Source organism: Gekko japonicus, unplaced genomic scaffold (genome assembly GCF_001447785.1).
Source record: "Gekko japonicus isolate JY-2015 unplaced genomic scaffold, Gekko_japonicus_V1.1 scaffold1441, whole genome shotgun sequence".
In the NCBI taxonomy this organism is placed as follows: domain Eukaryota; kingdom Metazoa; phylum Chordata; class Lepidosauria; order Squamata; family Gekkonidae; genus Gekko; species Gekko japonicus.
In genome coordinates, this window is record NW_015169217.1 from 339446 (window position 1) to 364843 (window position 25398).

Here is a 25398-nt window from a genome sequence, read left to right on the forward strand (position 1 = left end):
AAAAGCTACAAAGAATTAATCTCATTTCTTCAGACAAACAGAATACAATATCGCTGGGCGATCCCTGAAGATGTCATTTTTAAAATTAATGATAAAAGAGAGAAGATTGACTCCATCTTTAAAGCAAAGGAATTTTTGAGACGACAGCTGGGGCCAGAAGCAGAACTCAAAGATAAAGAAACAAAATCGAGTGACTCTGCTACCTCTGGAATGGGGGAGGACTCTGGGGAGGAAGCGGGTGCGGGAGCAAGCAAAACAGTGTATGATTTTAGAGAAAGAAGACAGAAGTAAGGGCAGAAGGACTCTGAAAATAGCCCTATGAAAATAAGAAGATGCTCAAGAAGTGTTCTGAAAATATTAAAATTACTAACATTGAAGCAGTAGTTAAAAATAACTCACAAGTATATTGTTATACTAACACGTATTTACTAAGATGTAGTTCAACACGGAAATGATCTCCTACTCTTGGGTTTTTAGTTAGTGTGGGTATCTTTTCTTTTTCCCTAGTTGTAGTCCCCCTTCCTATATTTTCTGTTCTAGTTATGTAGTAAGCTATTGAAAAACCAAAAAAATTTCCCCCTTGGGGGTTTTAAAAAAAAAAAAAAAGAAAACGAAGAAACGCAGGAAGAAAAGACTCTAGAACAGGAACAATAGTTCTTAAAGGCAGAATTTGTGCTAAGTTGTTAAATACATAGTCTTAAAGTAATACTGTAATGAACCAACTTGTATACCAAACTGGTAACATTAGGTTAATAAGCCCTACTTTTAGCTAACTAGATTGTGACATGTATTAGTTTTCCTTTTCCCAAATCCAATAGATGAAATAGTTTAGAATAGTAGTTTCCTTTCCCCATCAAGTAGTTTTTATGTATTAGTTTGTCCTCTTCCCATTTCCCATTGTTAAAGTGTTAGGGTTCTAGTATCCCTCCCCCTTCCACTTTTTAGTTGTAGTTTTTGTAGTTTATAGAAAATGCAAATAAAAAATCCCCTTCGGGGGGCAACAAAAAAGAAAAGGGATTCACCCCAGGTCCTGGTCCAACACTCTAACCCCTATACATGCCAGGCCCTCAGAGAGCCACATGGTAGAGCATCACTTCGCATGCAGGGGATGGCAAAGGATGAGATGGTTAGACAGTGTTATCGATGCAACGAACATAAAATTGAGTGGGCTCTGGAGGACCCAGGCCCGTAGCCAGGATTTTTTAAGTTGGGGGGCATTTAAATTTCTTAGGGGGCACTGGCTAATTGAATTAAAGGAATACCTGGCTCCTTCCCTGCATCTGCCATTGTTTGGGGGCCCTGGGCTGGATTGGGAAGTCATGGGGCCTTGCCAGTAAGTCATGGGGCCTAGCCCCGAGATGTCTCACTGTAGCTACGGGCCTGGGAGGACGGCGGAAGACAGGAGGGCCTGACATGAAATGGTCTATTGGGTCATGAAGAGTCAGACTCGACTGTGTGACTGAACAACAACCCTTGTTCAATCCCCAGCATCTCCAGTTAAGAGGATCAGGCAGTAGGTGATGTGGAAGACTTCTACCCTACGACCCTGGAGAACCACTGCAAGTCAAAGTAGACAACACTGAGCTAGATGGGTCAATTGCCTTATGATCCTTGGGACAGAGGCTGTGGCTCAGTGGTAAAGCACATGCTTAGCATGAAGAAGGTTCCAGGTTTTATCCGTTTCATTTCTAGTTAAAACGGTAAGGTAGTAGATTATGTAAAAGACCTCTCTGAGACCCAAGACAGCTACTGATGGCCAGAGCCAGTGTTAACCTCTAAGCTGAGTTAGTGTGAGCTAGCTCAGTTTTTTAGCCTCTGGCTCACACATTTTTGTCTTAGCTCAGGAAGGATGGCTCCAGAGCAAACTAATTTATGCAGTAGCCAAATCGCTTGATCACAACTTTAATGCCAGTATCTCACAAAGTAGAATTTTTGCTCACAAGACTCCACAGCTTAGAGGGAGCATTGGTCAGAGCATATAATACTGACCTTAATAGATCAATGTTCTGATATAAGGCAGCTTCGTATGTTCATGTAGATTGTATCCTGCCACACTGCTCAGACAAGTGTGAAGCCTAAGTTTTCCTCCACAAGAGCAAGCTTCCACAGAGGAAGGCTCCACATTTAGCAGAGTGGAACAGTAGGATACAAACCTGTATTTCTCGACTTGCTTGTGTCCTAAAGTTTAATCATAGCTAGTGGTCAAAACTCATCCGGGTATCAAGCTGTACACTATGCAAAGATTTCCTAATTATGGTCAATTCAAATGCATTTAATTTAGAAAGTGGTTAATAGTAAGATATATTAATATTATGGCTCTTTCATGCCAAGCCCTTTTGGAGCCTAAATCTTTGAATGCAGAGAAATCCAAGGTCACTAGAGTTGCAGCAAGGAATGCTCTGTGTATGGCAATAGGACTACTTAAAATTCACCGAGCTGCTGTTCCTAGAAACTACAACAAGCATGTTAAACGGTGTATTGCCTCAGAATTACTGATAAGACATTTTTGCAGTCTGAGAAGAGCATACAGAACAAGAGAAGTAAGATATCTTTGGAAAACTTAATCAAAATTTTACTGTTTTGTTGTTTGGAAGCATCAGAATTTCTAGTACACTTTGTGATCTACAGTTTACAAGGAGATCTTTGTTCCCCATAGTTACATACAATTGCCAGCTTTCCGCACAAATATTATACTGTCAATTGCTTTCTTTAAAAACAGACTGATTTCTTACAACAGAAGACAAAAGAAGCCTTGTCCAAAAAGAAAGGAGCCTCTCCTTAAAATAGGAGGTGCAGGACCAGGAGAGCCAGGCAGGGTGAGGGACCGGAAGAGACATGAATGCTGTTCTGCAATAACACAGGAATCCAGAATCCTTCCCAACTCATTTCCCTGATTTCCAGTCATTTCCCCAGATGAAGTTCACTGAATATTTAATTTGGAGACCATAATTTCCATTGTTCAGAGGCATATAACCTTAGTAAACATCGCTTCTCATCCTTAAGTCTCTGGAAAGGGCATTTTTTTTTTTCTACAACAGAAAATACATACTGCTTCACCCCTTTTCTTTCTGGGTGCATATTACCAGGCTGGGAGAATGAAATCAAGTATCAATTTGAATCTCACATAGACTGAAAACCATCACTTGGGTCTATGTGCCATATTTTAAATCAAAAATATTTTCGGAGAGATAAAACGAGAGAACTTACTAAAATCTTTCTTCCTACAGGGATCAGCGTAGTCATTTTAAAATTTGGATTACTTCATCAGTTGCTTTTCCATGCAAAAGATTGGTGCTCAGCTCCCCATAGAGGAAATGTTAAGAATACTTTTGGCTATTTGTTTCACTATGTTTATGCTATGTAAGTTGCTTGATCAAGGACAGTTACATATTTGCCCACTGTAACATTCCCAGTTCTTTTAAATGTCTTATATTTTAATACAGCTTTAAGAGTAAATAGCAACATTGGAAAGCCCAGGCAAGCTCATATTGTGGGTGGAAAAATCTCCGCGGCCACCATTCCGCGAGTATTAAGAGCACATGACTGTTAACACCAATCCTGTGACGTGTTAAACAGCTGCTGTCACAGAACCCCTCTTATACAAACCTTTCTCCCTATATATAAATTACAACCTGGTGAAACAGGAAGGTAAAACTAATTAGACAATTTACAGTTATCATTTCAGTCTTGTCTTCCGGGGGGGGGGGGGGAATCCAGTTCTATAGCCTCTGTTTCTTAATTTCCAACAGAAATTCTCTCTTTGTCTAAAGCTGGATTTTGGAGATAGACTACAGGCTGCCTTTATAAAGCGGAAGTGAAGAAAGAGGCACAGAAAACCTGGTCTCTGTTTCTTCAGAAGCCCTGTAAGAAATCTTGCAGCTGGGTGACTATTTCTGCGTCCACCGTTTCCATGAGTGCCTGAAAGCCTGCCTCTCCAAGCAGCTCCTGATGTGCCTTCAGCTTCTCGTATACAAACTGCTGCAGTGACACAGTGTGTACTGGATCCTTTAGTGCAAGCTGCAAAAGACAGATAAGAACAATAAATAACAATGAAAACAGTAGGCAAACCCAGTGGAACTATGACCCATTCATCGATTTTATAATCGTAGCTGCTGGGTTTTTTTTTAAGTCTTTTGTTTTCTATCGTTCTTACCCCCAGGAACACAATACAACAGTCAAACACTTTCAAAGAGGAATTCTGCTACTTCATCAGCTAAAATTAACCTTTACCATCAACACTAGCTCATTAAAAATAGCAAACTGCTAAAATACCTTAATTTCTGTACTCCCCCCCCCCCAAAAAAAAATCAGGGAAAAGACTCAGTTCAGTTTCATATTGGCCATACGAGGCAGATGTTAAGACAAGAACTCTTGGGGAAAGGTGAGACTGAGCAAAGTGATGACAAAGGCTCCAGGGCCAAAAGACCTTCTGTCACAGGCAGTTAATCTGTCAAACCACAGTCCAATTTTGCTTTTGGATTTAGTTGATCAGAGACCATTTTTTTCACGCTTTTTCACTCAAAGTATGTATTTGTAAGATTTTTCTCTTAAGAGCAGGGCATTCTCCCTCGGCACTAAGACTGGACACCACATAGGTCGGTTCCTCGAGTGATGTTTTAAAAGCAACAGGTTTATAGGACAGCAGTGCAAGATCTCAACTTTAAAGCAGAACAGCTATAGAAAAGCTGGTTAAAGAATATCCCCTCCCCAAGTAATGATTAAAGAATCCTCCATAATGATAAAAAATACCCTGTAGTTGCTGCATGATACTTTCCTGAGAGTATCAAAGGGGAAATCTGAAATTAAAACTGCCAAGTTCTGAATACCAAAGTGTGCTGCCATTTGCAGGTGGTGGTGGTGGCAGCAGCTGGCTCATGTTGTGGTTCAGTAGGAAAATTATACAGCTATCGCTGCTGAAGGGGGAGGGGAGGACTGGAGGTGGCCAGGGAAGCACTGGGGCTACCTCTGCAGTACCATAGATGCACAGTTACTGAGCGGATAAGCAGAACCTGCTGTAGAATCAGTCCCGATGCCTCTGTCACTGCCACGGCCTCCCAAGAGCATCAAAGGACTCTCCCCCTTCAGCACTGCTCAAGAGTGGTAGTCTTCCCAGAAAACCACTGCACAAGCAGGCCCTCATTGTGATGGTGCCATACAGGCAGACGATTCTATTTTTCAAACACTTGCTTTCACTATAAAAAGCAGTATTTAGTAAAGTGAAGGAACTCCCTATTTTAGAAATTAAAATCCCTATTATTCATTGGACAAACTTCACAAGCCTAAACCACAATGTGTACCTTTCAGTAGAGCCTATATAAAATGACAAAATCTAGATGGCTTGCTTTACATTTGATGGAATCACTTGTATAATGAGACTCTGATAAATGTGCTAAACCTCATTTTCAGATTCCCACTTATATATTTCCTAATTTTTCTACGGGAATAGAGAAAAATTCTACTAGATCAATATAAAAGTACAGGTGGTAGACTCTTGAGGATTTGTGTGTGTGGGAATCTAATTCCCCTCCCCCACTATTTTCTCTTTCCCTTCCTGTAAAGGCCTCATAGCCTCTTGTGTTCTCCTACTTCCCCCCCTCCTTCCTAGCCACCAGCCAGCCTACCCTTATCCTCCCTTTCCCATCTTCAATTTTCCCTCCTTCCCTACCCCTGGCAGCCTCTCCCTGGGAAAAGTCTGGCCATGTTGCACAGTGCTGGCTGCCAAGCTAGGCTGGGTTGCACAGTGAGGAACCCATGAGGACGTAAGGGGCATCTCATTTTCCCTTGTAGCACTTTCCCTTATGAGGTAGGTTAGGCTGAGAATGTGTGACTGGGCCAAGGTCACCCAGCATGGTAGAGAGGGGATTTAAACGTGAATCTCCAGATCCTAGTCTGAAACTCTAACCATTACACCACACTGGCTTTAGTGGGGTTACTTCTGTTGAACAGTAGCATACAACAAGTACCGTGCACAGATGATTATAACATATCATAAATAATTTTATATTTTTTGAAAAATATTTTTACAATAATGTCTACATATATAATTAATCATCTTAATCACAATTCACAATATAAGAGATTTCAAAAATATCAAATCTCATCCAAGAATCTCAAAAGCTATTGTACAACCTTATAATTAATAATAGTCCTCCTCTGTTAAATAAAAGTTTCAAAAGGGAGGACTCCTTAAAGTCTCTTTATAACATGTGCTCTGTCTTCCTCCAACAGAGGTCCAGATATCCTTCTGTTTCAGAATCTTCCTCAGGGAGTTCAACAACAATTTTCAGCACAAGGTTGCCACATACCAAAGTTTTAATCCAAAGTTCTCTTTCAATGAACGCTGCAAAAAAATTTTTTTTATGAGCTACAAGCCTCCTACAAAGTGCCAATAAAATTGTTGTTGGCGCGCCACCATCAAAGGGAAGTCCAGTAAATATATCTTTCTAATGTAAGAGTTTCTCTCTGTTCCTATTTTTACTATCTTCTATTTAACTACAGGTGAAAGATCCATTGATGCAGAGCTACAAAGGAGGGAGGAACTCAACCTTCCCCCCCTCACCTATGCTGTTTGACAGACACCATCCCACTAAGCTGCTTTTAAAACAAAGGTATAATGTCCTCTTTTCCTGGAAGCTAATTTGCACCATGTATGGACAAGGGCTGTATTTATACAGGTGCTGGTCATCGGCATACTGGGTTACAGAACCATGCTGTAAGAAAAGGATCTTCATAAAAACAATCCTAGAAGAATAAAGAAGGGAAATGAGAAAATACGGCTGGCTAAATTCTGAATTTTGTTCTGCAAAACATTGTGTATTACTTCAGCAAATTAACATTGAGTGCCTGTCACAGTATTGTAGCCTGAACAAAGGCCTATAAAAGGATAACACCGTATTCACACTTCAGCTTGTACAGTAACTGTCAACTTATTAATAGTATCTCATCTCCCTAGGCAACAATATAAAAAAAATCACTTATTCTTTCAGATTAATTTAACCAACCTTAGCAGTTTTCTAATTATAAAAGTCTCACTGAAAATTATGGCTGGTAGTAGCTTTCATACAGAACAGCTGAGCAGGATGCATTATATCCCAATGCAATCTAAACGTTAAATATCACAAAAACCATCACATGTGCCAAATTCAACATGTAAATTGTGAGACGGGCATTACAAAAATGTGTCCAGAATCTTGCACTTATAATCATTTTTTCTAGTTAAAAGTCAGTGTTTGATGCTTGTCCCTGATATGGTGGATGGTCAACATAAGAGACGCCAATGCTGGATCAGGCCAAAGGCCCATCCAGTCCAACACTCTGTGTCACACAGTGGCCAGAAATACCAGTGCCATCAGGAGGTCCAGCAGTGGGGCCAGGACATTAGAAGCCCTCCCACTGTTGACCCCCCCCCCAAGCACCAAGAAGACAGAGCATCACTTGCCCCAGAGCCCCTAGCTATACCTTGTGGCTAATAGCCACTGATGGACCTCTGCTCCATATGCTTATCTAATTCCCTTTTGAAGCTGTCCATGCTTGTAGCACCCACCACTTCCTGTGGCAGTGAATTCCATGTGTTAATCACTCTTTGGGTGAAGAAGTACTTCCTTTTATCCGTTCTAACCCGACCGCTCTGCAGTTTCATGGAGTGCCCACGAGTTCTTGTATTGTGAGAAAGGGAGAAAAGTACCTCTTTCTTTACCTGCTCTTTCCCATGCATAATCTTATAAACCTCGATCATGTCACCCCTCAGTCGTCTTTTCTCCAAGCTAAAGAGCCCTAAGCGCTTTAACCTTTCCTCATAGGGAAAGTGTTCCAACCCTTTTATCATTCGAGTTGCCCTTTTCTGCACTTTTTCCAAAGCTATAATATCCTTTTTAAGGTGTGGTGACCAGAATTGCACACAGTATTCCAAATGAGGTCGCACCATTGATTTATATAGGGGCTGTAAGGAAGACACCAACCTGGCTGTAATACAGCAGCTCAGTAGAACTGAAGGACGGCAGGAGGGGGAGGATCAACCTTGCAAGTCTTCACAGGAACTGTCCGGTACTCAGCTTTGCAAGAGCTGCACAGCTGAGATCTCTTAATGGACAGCTGCACTGGAGACAGGGAGGGGCAGCGTCTTAACAGGTCCTTCAATAGATAAAATAGCAAAAGGTGGGACCAAGTACTGATCCCTGTGGTACCCCACTGCTTACCACCCTCCACTGAGAAAATTGCCCACCTACACTCACTCTCTGTTTTCTATGAACTAGCCAGTTTTTGATCCATAAAAGGACTTGTCCTTCTATCCCATGATTTTTGAGCTTACTTATGAGCCTTTGATGAGGAACTTTATCAAAAGCTTTCTGGAAGTCAAGGTAAATAATATCTATTGGATCCCCCTTGTCCACATGTTTGTTCACCCCCTCAAAGAACACTAATAGGTTAGTGAGACAAGATCTTCCCTTACAGAACCCATGTTGAGTCTGCCTCAATAGGTTTTGTTCATCTATGTGCCTACTAATTCTTTCCTTAATAATGGTTTCCACCAATTTACCCGGTATCGACGTCAGACTGACTGGCCTGTAATTTCCCGGATCTCCTCTGGAACCCTTTTTAAAGATGGGAGTGACATTAGCTACCTTCCAGTCCTCAGGAATGGAGGCAGATTTTAAGGAAAGATTACATATTTTTGTCAGAAGATCCACAAGTTCACATTTGAGTTCTTTCAGAACTCTCGGATGTATGCCATCTGGGCCTGGTGATTTATCCGTTTTTAAGTTGTCTATCAGTTTTAGGAGCTCCTCTCTCGTCACCTCAATCTGACTCAGGTCTTTTGCTTCAGGTTAACTGGGTGAGCCTTATGTAGAAGCAGGGTTTTTTCCCTGATACACAGACATAAAGAAAATACCATAGTTGCTCGTTACTGAAAATAGACTAAATTATAGGCTCAATAATTAAAAAACAGAATCGTTAAAATCACAACTTGAGGCTTAAAAATTATTATTGTTACATCCCACTGAAAAACATTTCTACTTGTTGGTGCTTAGATGTTACAAAAAAACCCTCAATATCCTGTGCAGTCATGCTTTCATACTCCCCATATATTTCTTTGCTGCCCTGCCCTGAACTCTGCTGGACAAAGCTGTGTAGCTACACACTTCAAAACTACTTTTGGCAAAGAATTTGAACTAATCCCACTTATCTTATGAATGAGAACTATGAAAACCCATAGCAAATAATGTGAGCAGTCTTACAGATTTTTTTGCACATTGCCAGTGTCCACAGCAGAGGCTGAAAGTAGTTTCAGCAAGCCAGCAGGCATCAAAAACTGCAGGAGTACTGAGGGGCAAGAAATCAAGCTTGTCTACTGACTGTGAATTTGCCAGAGGAATTCACTTTGTGGGGATAATTCATGATTCTGGAATTTAAAGGGTCAGAAAAAATTAAGTTTTAAAGCAGACTGGTCTGCTTAGAAGATGTTGGCAACTGTATTGGTCCACTAGAACAGAAAAATCAAAACATTGACAGGCCAACCTTAGGACCACCCAAAGTATTACAAAATAGCCAGCTACTCTACAGGCATCTTCTTCCGCCTGGATGTTATATTTAACAAAAATAGCAAATAATGAAGGTCATGATAGGTAGCTGCATTAGTCTGTCTGTTGAAGTAGAAAAGAGCAAGAGACCCGTAGCACCTTAAAGACTAACAAGATTTATGGCAGGATAGGAGCTTTTGTGAGTCACTGCTCACTTCTTCATATACCTGAAGAAGTGAGCAGTGACTCATGAAAGCTCATACCCTGCCACATATTTTGTTAGTCTTTAAGGTGCTACGGGACTCTTGCTCTTTTCTACAAATAAGGAAGGGTGTGTGTTGGGGAGGGGGCATGGAAGAAAAATCTTAATTTGGGCTGAGATGCAATTTCAGAAGGATAGAAAATGTAATTCCAGAATTAAACTAGAAACTTTTATTTCATAGCTCACAAGAGTGTATGCATGAGATGGGATGATAGGGTAAGTGTGGGAGGGAGGCCATATTACAAGTTTATACTAGGCCCCCCAAATAATGCTTAGGCCTTCTTGGCCATGCAGCTAAGTGGATAACCTTGGACCTGTCACTCCCTCTCAGCCTAGGCTGCCTCACAGCACTGTTGTGAAGAAAAAAATGGAAGACAGAACGAGGTATGCCATCTTGAGAACTCTGGAGGAAGGGTGGGGTACAAATCTGATAGAAAGCATCAGTTCAGGTAACTATATGAAATTTTACTTTCAGTCTGTTTGATTAAGAAAAAAGACTTGCTGTGCCTGGGCATTCTAGACTCTTGTGCCTAAAAATTAGCCCTGAACTACACCTACTCCAGTAAAATAAGTCTTAGAGGAAAAGGGATACATAAGACCAGAAAAGGCTGTTGGCAATGAAGAATGTACTCACACTTACTATTTAGTACTTTCTAATCACTTAGTACATAATAGGATTTAGTAATCAGACATTCCTAGGTATCTTGATTTAGCGGCCCATCCAATTTATGTCTGTGACCATCTGTAGCAAGCTCCCCTGTGCAAACAGGTAAATTTCAACTGGTTTCATTTTAAAAAATCATAGCTGGATGTGCTGGAATAAAAAAGAACTATCTTTAAACAGAGGCTGCGCCAAACTCGACACATGATTGTGGTTAACCCTAACCCTAACCAGCCAGCTTGTCTACTTAAAACTTGCTCAATTCCCTTTTCACTACAGTTTTGATCCCACATGTTTTTCCCCACACAGATCCCATGATCCCCAGCATAGCTTTTTGTGTGGTCAAAGAGGGCCCCTTCATCTCTTTTTCACCAGAGAAAAAGCTAGCTGGATCTATCCCCATGTAAAGGCCTGCATCCCAAATCTGGAACAACTGCTGAGGTTAGCACAGTGACACCAGACAATCAGCACCATCTACATGTCAAATTACTTAAATTCTTATATCTTCAGTGTGGAAAGCTGCTGTTACTACACTAACGCCTGAAGACATCATTTGAGACATCTTTCTGAAAATAAGGACTAGCTTAATGGCAAAATTGGCTATTAGTGTTTAGTTTGAGTAATGATACACACTTGGAATTAAAGGCACTACCAAGAGACTAACTAATTTAGGAATTTAGATTGATCTAAAATGCCTTAAAGGCCAGGAGTATTCACTCACAGTGTTCAAACAGTCTCAAGAGCTTAAGTGATACAGAGAAAAAGTAATTTGTAGACCATATTAATAATTAATACTTTTTTCAGTTAATGAATTTATGGTTAGATTTTCTTTTTTAAAAAAATTACATTATATTCAGGATACAGCACCACTTTCAAGCTAGTTTGCCTGTATTTCATAGTTATGTTCCAACAGAAGAACGCATAAATGCTGAAATGTACAATACTATCATCTGATACATGGAATCAAATAAGACAGTCTCTCATCTTCCCAGCTGCCTGAATTTTTGAACCTTTGTTGGTGTAAACTTTGGACCTGAATTTTTGTCATTGTACTATTTTGGTCTTTATATTTGATAATGTATTCTGGATATTTGTATTATTTATCTTTTCAATATATTTTCTAAATAATTATCTGCGCTTGATAGCGACTTCCCCAGTTTGTGTTCTTTGATTGCTATATACTGGGAGGTCTTCTGTATTTTGGTTGTTTACACTTACAGAATCAGCCAATCATGCCCTATTCCAGATGTCACCACTTTTAAATTGCTGTCAACTAAGAGCAGAACTTTTCTACAGGGGCCCTTGAACTATGGAACACCCTTCCTCATGAGGACAGAACAGGGACTAGTCTCTTGTTTCTTCTTGTACATGGCTATTCTGTGAAGCTTTTGGAAAGTGAGATTTTGACTTGACTGCTGATACTGCTCTGTTGTTTTTGTTGCTGTTGGCTTTTAAGTGTACATTTCTTTTTTTTAACATCTCGTTTTTAGATGTTAGGGTTGGATCCTACAAACTGTGAGTGCAACGTGCTCATGGAGAGGTCTCTGCCTTTTGCAGCATCTCCTAGTGATGCCTGAAAATGTAATGCTGTGGGGGTCAGCAGTCCCACACAAGACACTGCAGTGAGGAGGCGGGATTCAAACAAAATCACACTAGAGGAGGATATCAACAGAAAAAAAACATTGATAGGAGGAAAGATGATTTCACCTAGTTCTCCTTCCTCACTGTGTTTTGTCTACAAGGTTTCCCTGACCACCCAGCATAATCTTTTCAGGGGTTACATTATTTTTAATGTGAACCACTTTCAATTATTGTTGAAATATGGAATACTGTCAATAAATAAACCTTTGTAAAATTCACACTGCTGATTTAAATGAAAATGGTGTAGAGTTCTCAGTTTGGGCAGTTTTGTTGCTGCTACCCAGTAAAGCCGTTAGAAAGAGAGAAAAAATGCCATTCAGTGATGCAAACCCTGCACAGTCACTCATATACATTTCCCTCAATCTTTCCCCTATCTGAATTCAACTACTGTTTTCATTTTTATTATAAAATAATCGATAGAAGTAATCAAGTGGAAACACAGTCAAGTTGTCATAATGTACCTTCCACAGAAATATACACATTTGCATTGAAGCAGTGCCTTGCAACAACTAGGAATGCAGACGTTTTAGTAAACACAAGGGAAAAAATCCAGACACCATAACAGAAGGGGACAACATGAAACGACTATCGAAAGCAACTTTTGCTAAATAGCTCAAGTGTATATTTATCTTGTCATGAAGAGTGTGACGGGATCAGCTATCTCCTTACCTTATAAAGCAATTTTCGGAACTTTGGTACACACATCAAAGCCGATGTTCTTGAAATAGGGAAGGCAAAGTAGTCTGATTACTCAGGAAACTGCTTGCCCACTTAGCAAATTGTTGTGACTTTGCCAGATGGCCCTCATGTATGCCTTATGTCTCAGCCATAAGTGATATGCTTCAATCACAGATTCTTTTTGATACCTACCTGGACTAAGCAGCCCAAGGGCAGTGAATGGGGACCAGCTTAGGCATTTTATGGGGGGGAAACATAAGGATGGTGCAAATGCACAGCTTACTGCTTGATGGCATCAGGATTTAGTAGCAAGACGAAGGCACTGTTCAATCAGTTTCACTACAACTTTAAGGAAAAAGGCGTATGTTGAAATCAGATACTATCACAATCAGTTCTGAGGGAGCTTTCTGGCTTCCATTCTCTGAGTCCAGCAATTGTGCAATTATAAAAGGAGGAGGAGATGGAAGACATGAGTAATCACCAACTAAAACAAAAGCATGTTCAGAAAATTCTGAAGCAAGTGATTATTTATCTGTTGAGATACCACGCTGTACCTGTAAGACCCTCCACCTATTTTTCTCTTCTTCTAAAAAAGTTTTGTCAGTTTCACCTGAAATCTCTCCATAAAGGAGAATCCCTTCTCTCACATGCCCCAGACAATCAAGCAGTTTCTCAGGTGTCACCTATAAATAATCTCTTATGCAGACATACTCCTTGGCATTCAATGATGCAAATCTAGTACCTCACTTACAAACACTTCCCCCTTATCTCACTGTTGTTCCTGCAAACAATTAGCATCTCTGTGTGTTCATGTTACACCAGGGGCTGCCTTGGCGTCAACAAGGTAGGTGCCCTTCAACTTGCCATTTTCCAAATAAACAAGTAATGTTCTTTCTAAATTGGAGGAGCTGTAAATTACCACCAACTGCATACGTCTTCCTAGATGGATGGCAAGGTAGCACACTGAAAGCTGATTTTGACAAGATCATGACTGAGGTTTGACCTACTACCTGCTCCTTGGATCCCTGGCCTTCCTAGCTGGTGAAGGCCTGCAAGGAGACAGTAGGAAGAGCCCTGAAATTATTAATCTCCGCCCCCCTCTAGGCTATTTCCCTAGCTTCCTTAAGGAGGCAGTGGTGATACCTCTCTTAAAAATACATTGTTATATGAGCAGGACCTAGCCAAATACTAACCGGTGTCAAACCTTCCATTCCTGGGAAAGTTGATTGAGTGAGCAGTGGCTGAGCAGCTTCACGATTTCTTGGATGAAACATCGGCCCTGGATCCCTTTCAATTCAGTTTCAGGCTGGGGTTCAGCACTGAGACAGCCCAGGCAGCCTTGGTTGACCACCTCAGATTACATCTTGACAAAGGCTGGCCAGCGCTGCTGACACTTTTGGATCTGTCAGCTGCTTTCGGTACAGTTGACCATTTGGTTCTGGTTGACCACCTAGCCTCCCTGGGGGTGAGGGGCACTGCACTGAGGTGGCTCTCCTTGATCCTCCAGGGATGCTCACAGAGGGTGGCTGTCAGTGGAGAGTGGTTGAATCCCCAGGTCCTCTCCTGTGGAGTCCTGCAGGGTATGATTCTCTCCCTGATGTTCTTTAATATCTATATGCATCCTCCGGTACAGATTGTCAGGAGGTTTGGAGTTGGGTGCCACCAATGTGCAGATGACACCCAGCTCTATCCCCTGCTTGACAGGCTGCTGGATCTCGGCCCTGACCTCATGCCTGGATGCCATACTGGACAGGTTAGGTGAGAGCTAGCTGAAGTTAAATCCATCAAAAACAGAGATTGTGTGGTTGGGTAAGTCTGGGGCTCAGAGGTAGTCAGTTTTAGCTGCATTTGATGGAGTGCAGCTCTCTGCAGTGGACTCTGTTAGGAGCTTGGGGGTGTGGACTGATTCTTCCCTTACCCTGGACAAACATGCATTCAGGGTGGTGAAGACAGCTTTTTCCCGCCTGCACCAAGCCTGCCAGCTGGCCTCTATCTGTCCAGCTCTGATCTTGCCACTGTGATCCATATGACAAGTCACCTCCAGGTGAGACTAATGCAACACGCTCTACATAGGACTCCCTTTGAAGACGCCTAGGAATCTAGGAAGATGCCAGAATGCAGCTGCTAGATTGCTGACTGAGTCCCCCTGGTCTGCATATATAACATCAATACTTCAGTACCTGCACTGGCTTCCAGTCAGCTTCTTGTGCAAATTCAAAGTGCTGGTTTTAGGAAGATTCAATGAAATTCCATATTCAGATAGACTCTGCAATTGTAGCAACAACAAAATTTATTATGTGGATCAGATTTTTTTTTTGACTGCCCCAAATTTTCAGTTCCAAGAGCTGAATTGATCTCTCCATTATTTAATCAGGACCAGGGGTCATTTCCTGCAGGAGCGCACAGGAGCGGAGCTCCAGCAGTAAAGAGCCCAGGGGGCGGGCACATGCAACAAGCCCCACCCCCTGCTCCCAGCAGCCCTCAGTCAGAGCAAGCAGCAGCCAGGTAAGTTGCAGAGCCCCCCCCCCCGGTCCAAAATAGTCCAGTGGCACCTTTAAGACTAAGTTTTATTCAGGTACAAGCTCTCCCTCCTCTGTGAGGGCAGATCTGCACGTTCCCCCCCCCTCAATAGCTAGCAATCCAAAACAGTCCAGTGGAGCCTGAGCAGTGGGTGTTGCCTTCTGACACACGTCCGGTGATGTCAGGGGGTGTGGCATATGCAAATGAGGTATGCTAATGAGGTATGCTAATGAGTTCCTGCTCCTCTTTTTCTACGAAATGAACCCTGATCAGGACACAGTCTCTTCAAAATCGAAATCATCATGGTTACTCAGAGATAAACAAACTACTTTGTGTGTGGTGAAATTGGCAGCTGTTGTTAAGTTACATGATAACTTTTGTAGTAACTTTTAGGCTCTCCTTTTGTACGATGAGGGCTTGCTGTTTGACTCTGGTTGTGAAAACAGTAACTACGAAGTAAGGTTTTGATCTATAAAGTCCTAAATGGTCCTACTTGCAGGACCACCTCTCCCAGTATGACCCCCACCCCTTGCCTCCTTAGATCATCCTTGCAGGGCCTTTTACAAGTGCCTGGCTCGTGAACTGCCCACTTGTCAACCACCAGGGCAAGGGCATTTTCAGTGGTTGCCCCTTTTCTTTGGAATCAGCTCCCTGGAGAAGTTTGTGCCCTGTGGAATCTTTCAACATTCTGTAGGGCATGTAAGGCTATTCTGTTTTGTGCCACCTTTAGTTAACATTTTTTTTGTTTCTTAAAAAAATTACATAGTTCTGGATTTTAAGGGTTTTTTACCCCTTTTTTTAAAAAAAGAAAGAGACATTTTTAAAAATTACAAACTGGGCAGCTGGCCAGTTGTTTTAATTTCTCCAAGTAATTTGTTGTCAAGTTGATATTTTAATTGGTTTTATTGCTCTATCTATTGCATTTATTTATTTGTATTTTAAATGGTTTGAGACGTCCAAGTCTCCTGTGGGGAGAGGGTGCCCTGTATAAATTAATTAATTAATTAATTAATTAAATTGAAGTGTGCTTCTGTTAAACTAGGGATGCCTTGAAGCTGGCCCTTCCAGCTTGCATTTTTTTAAATACACTACTTTATTTTTTAAAAAAAACATACTGTTTTTTAATATCTGAAACAAAAATACAGTAATGAAACATATAAATGTTCATCTTATTTGTTGGCAACTATTGAAGAAACGTGGCATGAGTACCTTGAAAAAGTGCTGTGGAGTGTTTTATTTATTACTTATTTGGAAAATGTCTACGCTACCTCTCCAGGGAACCTGTCTGAGTCAACTTACGACATAAAACATAAGAAAAACATAAAATTAACTAAAACCAGGCATCAAAAATGCAGCCAGAACATGGCACAAAATAAAACATGCAGCAGTTTAAAATGAGTCTTAAATATTTCTCAGACTAAATACAGACTATAAAACAATGTTTAAAATATCAGCCCCTATATTAAAAGCCCCTACACTGAAAGCCTGGCTTTGGCCTGGCACCTTAAGAAGAGTTGAGTAGGTGCCAGGCAAGCCTTAAGGGGAAGGGCATCCAACAAGTGAGGTGCTACCACTGAAAAAAACTTGTCTCCAGTTGCCACCTGCCCTGCCTCTGAATGTAGAAGTACTGAGAGCAAGGCTTGTGTGGAGGATCTTTGTGGGTGGGCTGAACAGTATGGGAGAAGGTGATCCTTTAGGGAATTGGACACTGGCTGTGAGGCCTTTGTGAGCTACTTTGCAGATAAAGTCCTGTCGCTCCGCCGTGACCTCCCCACCACAGTTGAGACAGTAGGTGAACTCGAGGCTCCATGCACATCCTCTAGTCAGGTTATGGATTATTTCAGTCCACTCAGCCTGGAGGAAGTTGACAAACTGCTCTTAACTGTACACCCTACCACGTACTGCTCTGACCCGTGCCCATCATGGCTAATTAAAGCTGGCTGTGATGGGTTTCGAGATGCCCTAAGGAAGATTATCAACAAATCCCTCTTGGAGGGACAGTTCCCTAGAGCACTCAAGGAAGCTATGGTTCGTCCCCTCCTGAAAAAGCCATCTCTGGATTTGGCCGAATTGGCTAATTACCAGCCGGTCTCCAAAATGCCCTATTTAGGCAAAATAATTGAGAGGGCCGTGGCAATTCAGCTACAGAGATTTTTGGATGACACTTCCATTCTAGATCCTTTCCAGTCCAGTTTCCGCCCAGGCCATGGGATGGAGATGGCACTGGTCGCCCTCACGGATGACCTCTGGAGGCATCTGGATAAGGGTGGATTGGCAGTGACGTTGCTGTTGGACCTGTCGGCAGCATTCAACATGGTCGACCATCAGTTACTGATCCACCACCTCACCAACACTGGAATCCAGGGGTCTGCCTTGCAATGGCTGGCTTCCTTCCTTCAGGGTCAGGGACAAAGGGTGGCACTAGGGGAGCAGCTATCCCAAAGGCACCCACTGATTTGTGGAGTGCCCCAAAAGGCAGTGCTGTCCCCAATGTTATTTAACATCTACATGTGCCCCCTTACCCAGATTGCCCGGAGGCACCAGTATGCAGATGACACCCAGCTCTATCTGTTGTTGGGTGGCCAGTCTGACTCTACACAAGAAGATCTGGACCAGGTGTTGCAAGCTGTGGCTGGTTGGCTCAGACTGAGCTGACTGAAATTGAATCCAATGAAGTCGGAGGTCCTGTTCCTGAATTGGAGCAGTCCGGGGTTAGGGATCCCACTCCCAACCTTCAATGTGGCTCTGTTGGTGCCAGCACCGGAGGTTAGGAGTCTGGGAGTGCTCCTGGATGCCTCCTTAACAATGGAGGCCCAGGTAGCAGCCACTGCCAAATCAGCCTTTTACCACCTCCGGCTGATTAGGCAGTTGGTTCCCTTCCTTGAATGCAACGACTTGGAAACAGTGATCCATGCGATGGTCATCTCGAGATTGGACTACTGTAACACTCTCTACATGGGGTTGCCCTTGACCCAAATCCAGAAGCTACAATTAGTGCAAAATGCTGCAGTCAGGCTTCTGATGGGCCTCCCTATGCGGGAGCACATCCAACCTGTGGTTCCCTAGAGAGCACTGCACTCAGGGTCACAAAATCGATTGGCCTCCCAGGTCCTAAAGATGCCAGGCTGGCCACAACCAGGGCCAGGGCCTTCTCAGTGTTGGCTCTGTACTAGTGGAATGAGCTCTCAGAAGAGATCAGGGCCCTCAAGACCTTTTACAGTTCTGCAGGGCCTGCAAGATAGAGCTCTTCCACCAGGCCTTCAACTAAGGAGCCACACCAAATAACATCAAATAACTGAGAAGTGACAGTGCCCTGGTCCTTGGCTTACCCCCAACAGCCTGTGCTGTTGCCTAAATATAGAGACCAGGACGAGCCAACCACCAATATAGATTGTCTGATTACAACACTAGTATTGGTTCTGCCTTCTGTAAGCATTGTTATAAGTACTTACTACCAGTTTATGGTAGTACTTACTACCACTTTATGATAATGTAGAGTTTTATTATTCGTTTTAAGATTGTATATAATTTGTTACCTATATGTTTACTCTTTTTGTAAGCCACCCTAAGACCACTCTGATGGGGAGGGCAGGGTATAAATTTTTAAAAAATAAAATAAAGTTATTCACGAGCTCTTTCGTTTCTCAACAGTTTTCTGCACTGCATCCACAAGCATTTTTTTCACTTGTTCTCTTCTTCCATTGCTTTCTCAACTCCTTCTAGCATGAGCTGTGCTATGTTGAATCCCACAACATCCATCACCTCTACTTTCATTGTCTCATGTTTTAAGAGATTAATTATGTTTCTATACTTTGTGGAAGATTTCACCAAATCACTTTTACTCTTAGGAACAAAGTCCTTGAAGTACTTCATAACTAAACTGAAAACAACCTGTCTTCTCACTGGGAAGTCATCATGTTTCCCCAAAAATGCAGTAATGAAAATGGAAAAACACAAACTGCATTCACAAAAATCAAAGAAACATTGACTTTACTGACCAATTTTTTTAAAAAACAAACTGACAAATTACTGACCAAGATGAAAAAACTGACTTTTACTGATTTTACTGACCATTTCCCACCCCTGATTGTATTACTGTACATACATAAAAACAAACAAACAAACTTGAGTACTACAAAGCCTACATAGTATAAATATCTAAACAAGTAAGGTGAATGCTGCCAAAATTAGCAGCCCTGAATCTCCTCCTATTCTCTCCCCCGCAACACCTACCATTGAAAAGTGTGCAATATCCTATCATGATCAGTGCTATCCCCCCTCCTCTCGTTCTTCTTCACTGGTTGCTCCTTGTGGGAAGGAGGACACTTGTGGCGCAATGAGGTCACATAATATGTTTTGAAACAGTGGTAAGTTGTTGGAAGACAGAAGAGGAGAACAAGGTAAATATGCCATACATCCAAAGTCTGGTTTTCAGACTAAAATATTTGATTCCCTGGATCCTCTCTACTAATGATGACACCTCCCTCTTTCAGAAGAGCCCCCTTCATAAGGAGAACAGCTAGGCTCGAGTCCAGCAGCACCTCAGAGTCCCACAAGATTTGGGGGGTATAAACTTCCAAGAGTCAAAGCTCCCTTTGTCAGGTGACTCAAATCTAGCTGTTCTGCTGGAGACCAACACGCCTACCCTCCTAAACTATCTTCATAAGGAGAAGGTTCCTTGCACCAGATGAAAGCACTACCATTCCTAGAGCGGATCCATAGGACCTGGCCTCCCAGTTTCAACAGCAGCTATTCTGAATTGACTCACAAATTGTGCAAATCTATGACAAAGAGCTGACTTCAACAACAGGGTCATGCAGGAGCAAGGAGAAACTGTCACTGGTAGCATCCAACAACATGGCAAAGCCAGGTATTATCACTCCTTGGCTTCCCTAGGTCTCAAGGCAGCTGTAGAGGATAGCAACAGTGTGATTCACAGTATAGATCAGGGGCATCAGGAGGCTATCTCATCATGCAGTTACATGTGTTACACACTGAGCTTTTAAAGGAGATTCATTGTGCCTGCTGGTCATTGGAATCCACCCAGTTACTCAACAGAACAAGGTTTTTCCGCACATACAGATTGCAGTATGTATCTATCCATATTTTGTAACCTGAAAGCTCACTTGTTTAATTATATCTGTATGAAGACATATTGTGAATTAAATCATAATTTAAACCCAAAACAGAAGGTATCTTCTTCAGCATTTATGTCTGTCATCCATATCAAAGGCCACTAATCAAAATCAATAAGAGAACTCAAGAAGCTCTCTCTCTCTCAAAAAAAGGAACATCCTCACTGGCTCAGTAACCATCACGAACACTTATGTACAAGTGGAAAAGACTGCACTTAACTTTTAAGAGAAAAGTAGGTTCTTGTCATTTCTGCTATAATTTGTGCTCATTCTTTACTTGGCCAGTAGGAGGCATTCTTTATCAAAGCTTTAACAAACCAAGGGATGAGTTTAACAAAAGTAATAGACTAACTGTTCAATCATTTTGTTCCAGAATACCCTTGAATAGACATGCCAGCTGGAGCACATGGTCAACCAACATTCCAGGTCTATTTGAACCACTGTTGCTATTAAAGCAACCTTCCTGAGCAACAGGGTGTTATAGCAATACACTGCCTGTGCAGTCTTTGAAAATGGTTTTCCAAAAGCAATTAGATGGGATGGAGGCAGATAAGATTAGCTTCTCCCATTTCAGATTTTAAGTGACTTGCATGGGGCTTGGCTATTTTTCAAATGTTCTGATCCCGGGCTGTTTAGGTAAGAGTGAGTGTAACAGGCTCCTATAAAGCGACCAAGGTGACCCACATTGCCTATTAAGAAACTGGGGAACTGGGCTCTTAATAGCCTTCCCTTCAGTTGTTGTCCTCATGTATATATATATAGTATAGTTGCGGAAGTGGGTATAAAGGGTTTGGGTTTGCTGTCATGAGGTAGCTTTGTTGGGAGTAAAAAAAGAGTACAGAGATCACTGAAGCCGGAGTTGTGTAACAAAGAAGATTTACTTTGAACTATGCCTCAAAACTAACTGGCAGCCAATATAGTCCTTTCTAACCAGAAGTTACATGATTTCTGTACATTAGTTAAACAAATTAAGTATTGCATAGGAGCTATTTTAAGTTTCTCAACGCAGTTTTCAAAGACAGACCTAAGAGGAACACGCTGCAGTAATATAACCTGGATGTGATCAGTGCATGGATGCCTGTGGCCAGCCATCACTTTTAAAGAAAAGGAACAGTGACTAAACAGTGACATGACTAAACTGTGTTCTGATAATGTTCTTAGACAGCACCAAAAAAACCTGGTGTTCAAGGAAGCGATGCTTGTGAAACAGCTTTATCTGTGAATGGCGTAGCAAACATGTTACTGTGAGCCTCTGTATTTTCCAACTCTTGATATCAAGGCCTGATGTAAAACTCCTTCAAAACTCAGAATAGCTCAGCGAGACAGCACCTGCACAGACACTATGGCAGCAAAGAAGTAAGGCCACTCTGTCACTAAATCAGCATGAAAGTGTGCTGTTGTGTTTGGTGGGACTCATTCTAAGCTTTCCTCTACTTTTATTTGACACTGGCACTCAGAACGCATTTCAAAAATCCACCTGTGGGAACAGCTGCATCATCAACTGTGACTAGATGTCAAATGCCCCCTTTGATCAAGAATCCTTTGTTTTAACTTCATTATTAAATTTGGAGCAGGATTAAAAAAATTAAATATCTTTGCTGAAGCCTAATAGTACATTTCAACATGAAAGCTGAATTTGAACTTGAAAGTGAGGAGGAGAACTAAAGAAAGAAAGGGAAAAGGAGGGCATTACAATCAATAATTCCATTCCTAAAGAGTTGTTTTTATTATCAGTAAAGTCCTCCCACTAGGACTACAATTTTGATCCCACCTTTCTCTCACACACTGATAACTCTTTCATTTATCACTTAAGGTTGCAGTTCAGTTCTCTGCTATATTCTCTTGATAGCAGTAGTGTTTAAGCATATTTTAAAGCCCGTAGACATGCGGATTTCATTTTAAGCTCTGAAGGTGTCTGTATAATAGGCAAATGGGAGTTTTTAACATTAGAGTCAATGTGGAGGATCTTACAAATTTATGCGCCTGTACACACACACACAAACATATCGCAGGTATTGTACCAGTGCTTAAGCTCTTATTATACAAAAATTTGAAATGTTCATAAATGATGAGCTCAGCTCACTCTATTTCAGTATTTAATTAAGAGTCCCTCACAAGCAGAAAAATAATGTATTTCTATTAATAAGCTTGGACATTAGTTTGCACATTATTTCATCCATGCAAGGGAAACCTACACTTTATTCTATCCCATCAGTTCTATCCTACACATCTAGCTATAGTCTCAGTTTTTGACTCAAGTGCTTCCACTTCGCCTATATCCCACCAAACTGAGACTCCAGTGATACCTGGTGCTAATACTTCCATGCTATTTGTAAGCTGTTAGGCTTGTAAGGTTTGAAAGCATTTCCCATTTAAATCTCTCCGAACAACAGATCAAGGACAAGATTTTGTTTCTGTGACTCATCTTTTCCCACAAAAACAAATCAGAAACCTCTCTAGATTTAATTTACACTTTTAATCACTGTATCTTGTTTAATTATAATATTGACATCTATGACTCAGTGGGTGATTACAGAATCTAGAACTATATGTACTTCATTGAAGCGTGGTACTCTTTAAATACAGACTCCTAAAATAGTTCATCATATCAATTACTGCATTTGAAGAAATTCATAAGCAATAACATTTTAAGAAGTTAACGCCACTAGGAAATATAAACCACTAGACAAAAATAAGCTGAAGCCCAGGCCATTTAGAAAGTATTTTCAGGATCATTATTTGTTCCACATGCTAAGCCAAGTAGACAGACAGACTTGCAGAATCTTTACGTATGGATGAGACAACAATAGCAGAGGTTTGGATTTATTTGGGAATAAAGAACACTACCAGAGGTAGTGATGGACAAACTTTTTGTTTAAAGGAAATGGATAACTGCTGATGTTTAATTGACAAGTGATGCAACAGAGTTCCAATCCATATATTTGGTGGGGCCACTGCTCAAGTCCCAGTTGTACCAGTGTCAACATGCAGCATGGATTCATCTGCTCCTGCTGGGAGGTGTTAGCGTATTTGCATGGCTGATGATCTCTGTGACCCTCACACCAGACAAGCAGATCGCTTACAGGTCTGTCTGAAAGCAAGCCATTTTCTTATTAAAGTCAACATTAACTTCCTAATAAGTTTTAGAAGAGGAACATAAATGTTTCATACAGTTGCCATGCCATTTCTGCATTCTTTTCGTGCCCTGCTGTAATTTATTTATTTTTTTGAGATAGAACAACCAGAAATGTTCTCTGGCTCCAAAACTACCACAGAGATATTTTCTGAGATATTTTCAGAATTATAGCCTCTCTCTTAATTTCTAACAGCATTTTCTTTGATGTACCTATGTGTTGATGATCTGAACCAAAGTCAAAAGTTTCATAAGCCTCTGCCTATGGCAGCAATAAAGCAACTGAACTGAGCAATAGATAGTTATTTGACTGTTCATTAAATTATAATTTTTTGAAATTTAAGAGCTAGCCCAAAATATACCATCTTTTTCCTTTTGTCCTGTTCTGTGGGAGGCTCCTCTTCTTCTGTCACTTTGGGCTCTTCAGAAATGGACATCAGCATGCAACTAAGAAAACAAATAGAAGTATTTTCAACTTTAGATTTCAACTAGGAGTTGAAAGCCTAACAAAGAAAATTGCTGTGAAAATTGATTTATTACATGCCAATATATGTAATTTAACAGAACTGTCCTTGCAGCAGGTAGCATATGGAACAATATATTAACTGTGTTCTGGGCCAGATTTGTTTTTGAGATTTTGGTGTTTCACATAGCGCAACAATTTTAACTGGGGTTTACATGGGAGCATCATTCCAGTGTTGTTGGTAAATGAAGTACAAGCCAGAATCTCCGGGGGCGGGCAAAGAGAGAAAGAATTCTTTCTTGTCCCACTGACTTATTCCTATTTTTAACTTCATCCCAAATTCTTCTGTAACATGACAGATACATCACACACCAAGATAACTAATTCAGCAGAAGACAATGAGTATGCTGCTACCAGTTTCACCACCTACTGCTCTGACTTTCTGTCTCTTTGGTTGTAATCTCATGATAAATTAATAAACCAGACATGCAAGACAGATTACTTCTTCAGTAGTACAAGAAAATAAGTAGACCCCTGCTGGATCAGACCAGTGGTCCATCTAGTACAGCATTCTGTTTCACATAGTAGCCAACAATTTGCCTTGGAGGGTCAACAAATAGAATACAGAAGCCTATGATGTTGCCTCCTAGCAAGTATTCAGATGTTTGCTACCTCTGGATGCAGAGGTTTCCTTTGGTCACCACAGCTAGTAGCCACTGATGAACCTAGCCTCCATCAATCTGTCTAATCCCTTTTACAGTTGTGCAAAAGCAGGCGATGGCAAACCACCTATGAACATCTTTGCCTTGAAGGTCCCTTACTGGGACCACCACAAGTCGGCTATGACTTCCTTTTTGTCAATCTTGAATTTATTGTCCATCTACCACTGGAATTTATTGTCCATTCACCACTGGTTGACCTCAAATTCCTGTTCTATGAAAGATTTGGACAAAATTCTATCCACTTTCTCTATTCCATGCTTAATTTTATAAAACTCTATCATGCCCCCCCCCCCTGGTTGACTTTTTTCTAAACTAAAGACTTTTAAATTTAAAGTCTCATAGTTCAAAGACTTTGGCCTTTCCTCATAGGAAAGATGCTCCAATCAGTTAATCATTTTGCCTGCCTTCATCTGTACTTTTTCCAGCTCTGCAATATCTTTTTTGAGATATGGTGACCAGAACTGTACACCACATTCCAAATGGAACTGCACCATAGATCTATACCAGACAAGTACAGAACTGACAGCTTTGTTTTCAACTCATTAACACCAAGCACTCCAGCTCCCCACATCTTCACTCAGAAGCTTCTGGCATTGACCTATATATACTTGTGCCTCATTTCCCTAGTCAATAAGCCTCACTTTCCTCAGCCCTTTGTCTTTCTT

The 25398-nt window shown here is 41.3% G+C and overlaps 1 protein-coding gene across 1 annotated transcript in view; it reads right to left on the reverse strand.

Moving 5' to 3' along the window:
- Window positions 1-2591: 2591 nt before the first annotated feature.
- IPO11 (importin 11) overlaps window positions 2592-25398 on the reverse strand; it is a 107682-nt gene continuing 84875 nt past the window's right edge. Inside the window, exons 29-30 of the mRNA XM_015416384.1 lie at window positions 23911-23995; window positions 2592-4017 (exon numbers count right to left, since the gene is read on the reverse strand). Of these exons, the coding sequence (XP_015271870.1) occupies window positions 3853-4017; window positions 23911-23995 (250 nt within the window). The 3' untranslated portion in view covers window positions 2592-3852. The remainder of the gene's footprint in view (window positions 4018-23910; window positions 23996-25398) is intronic.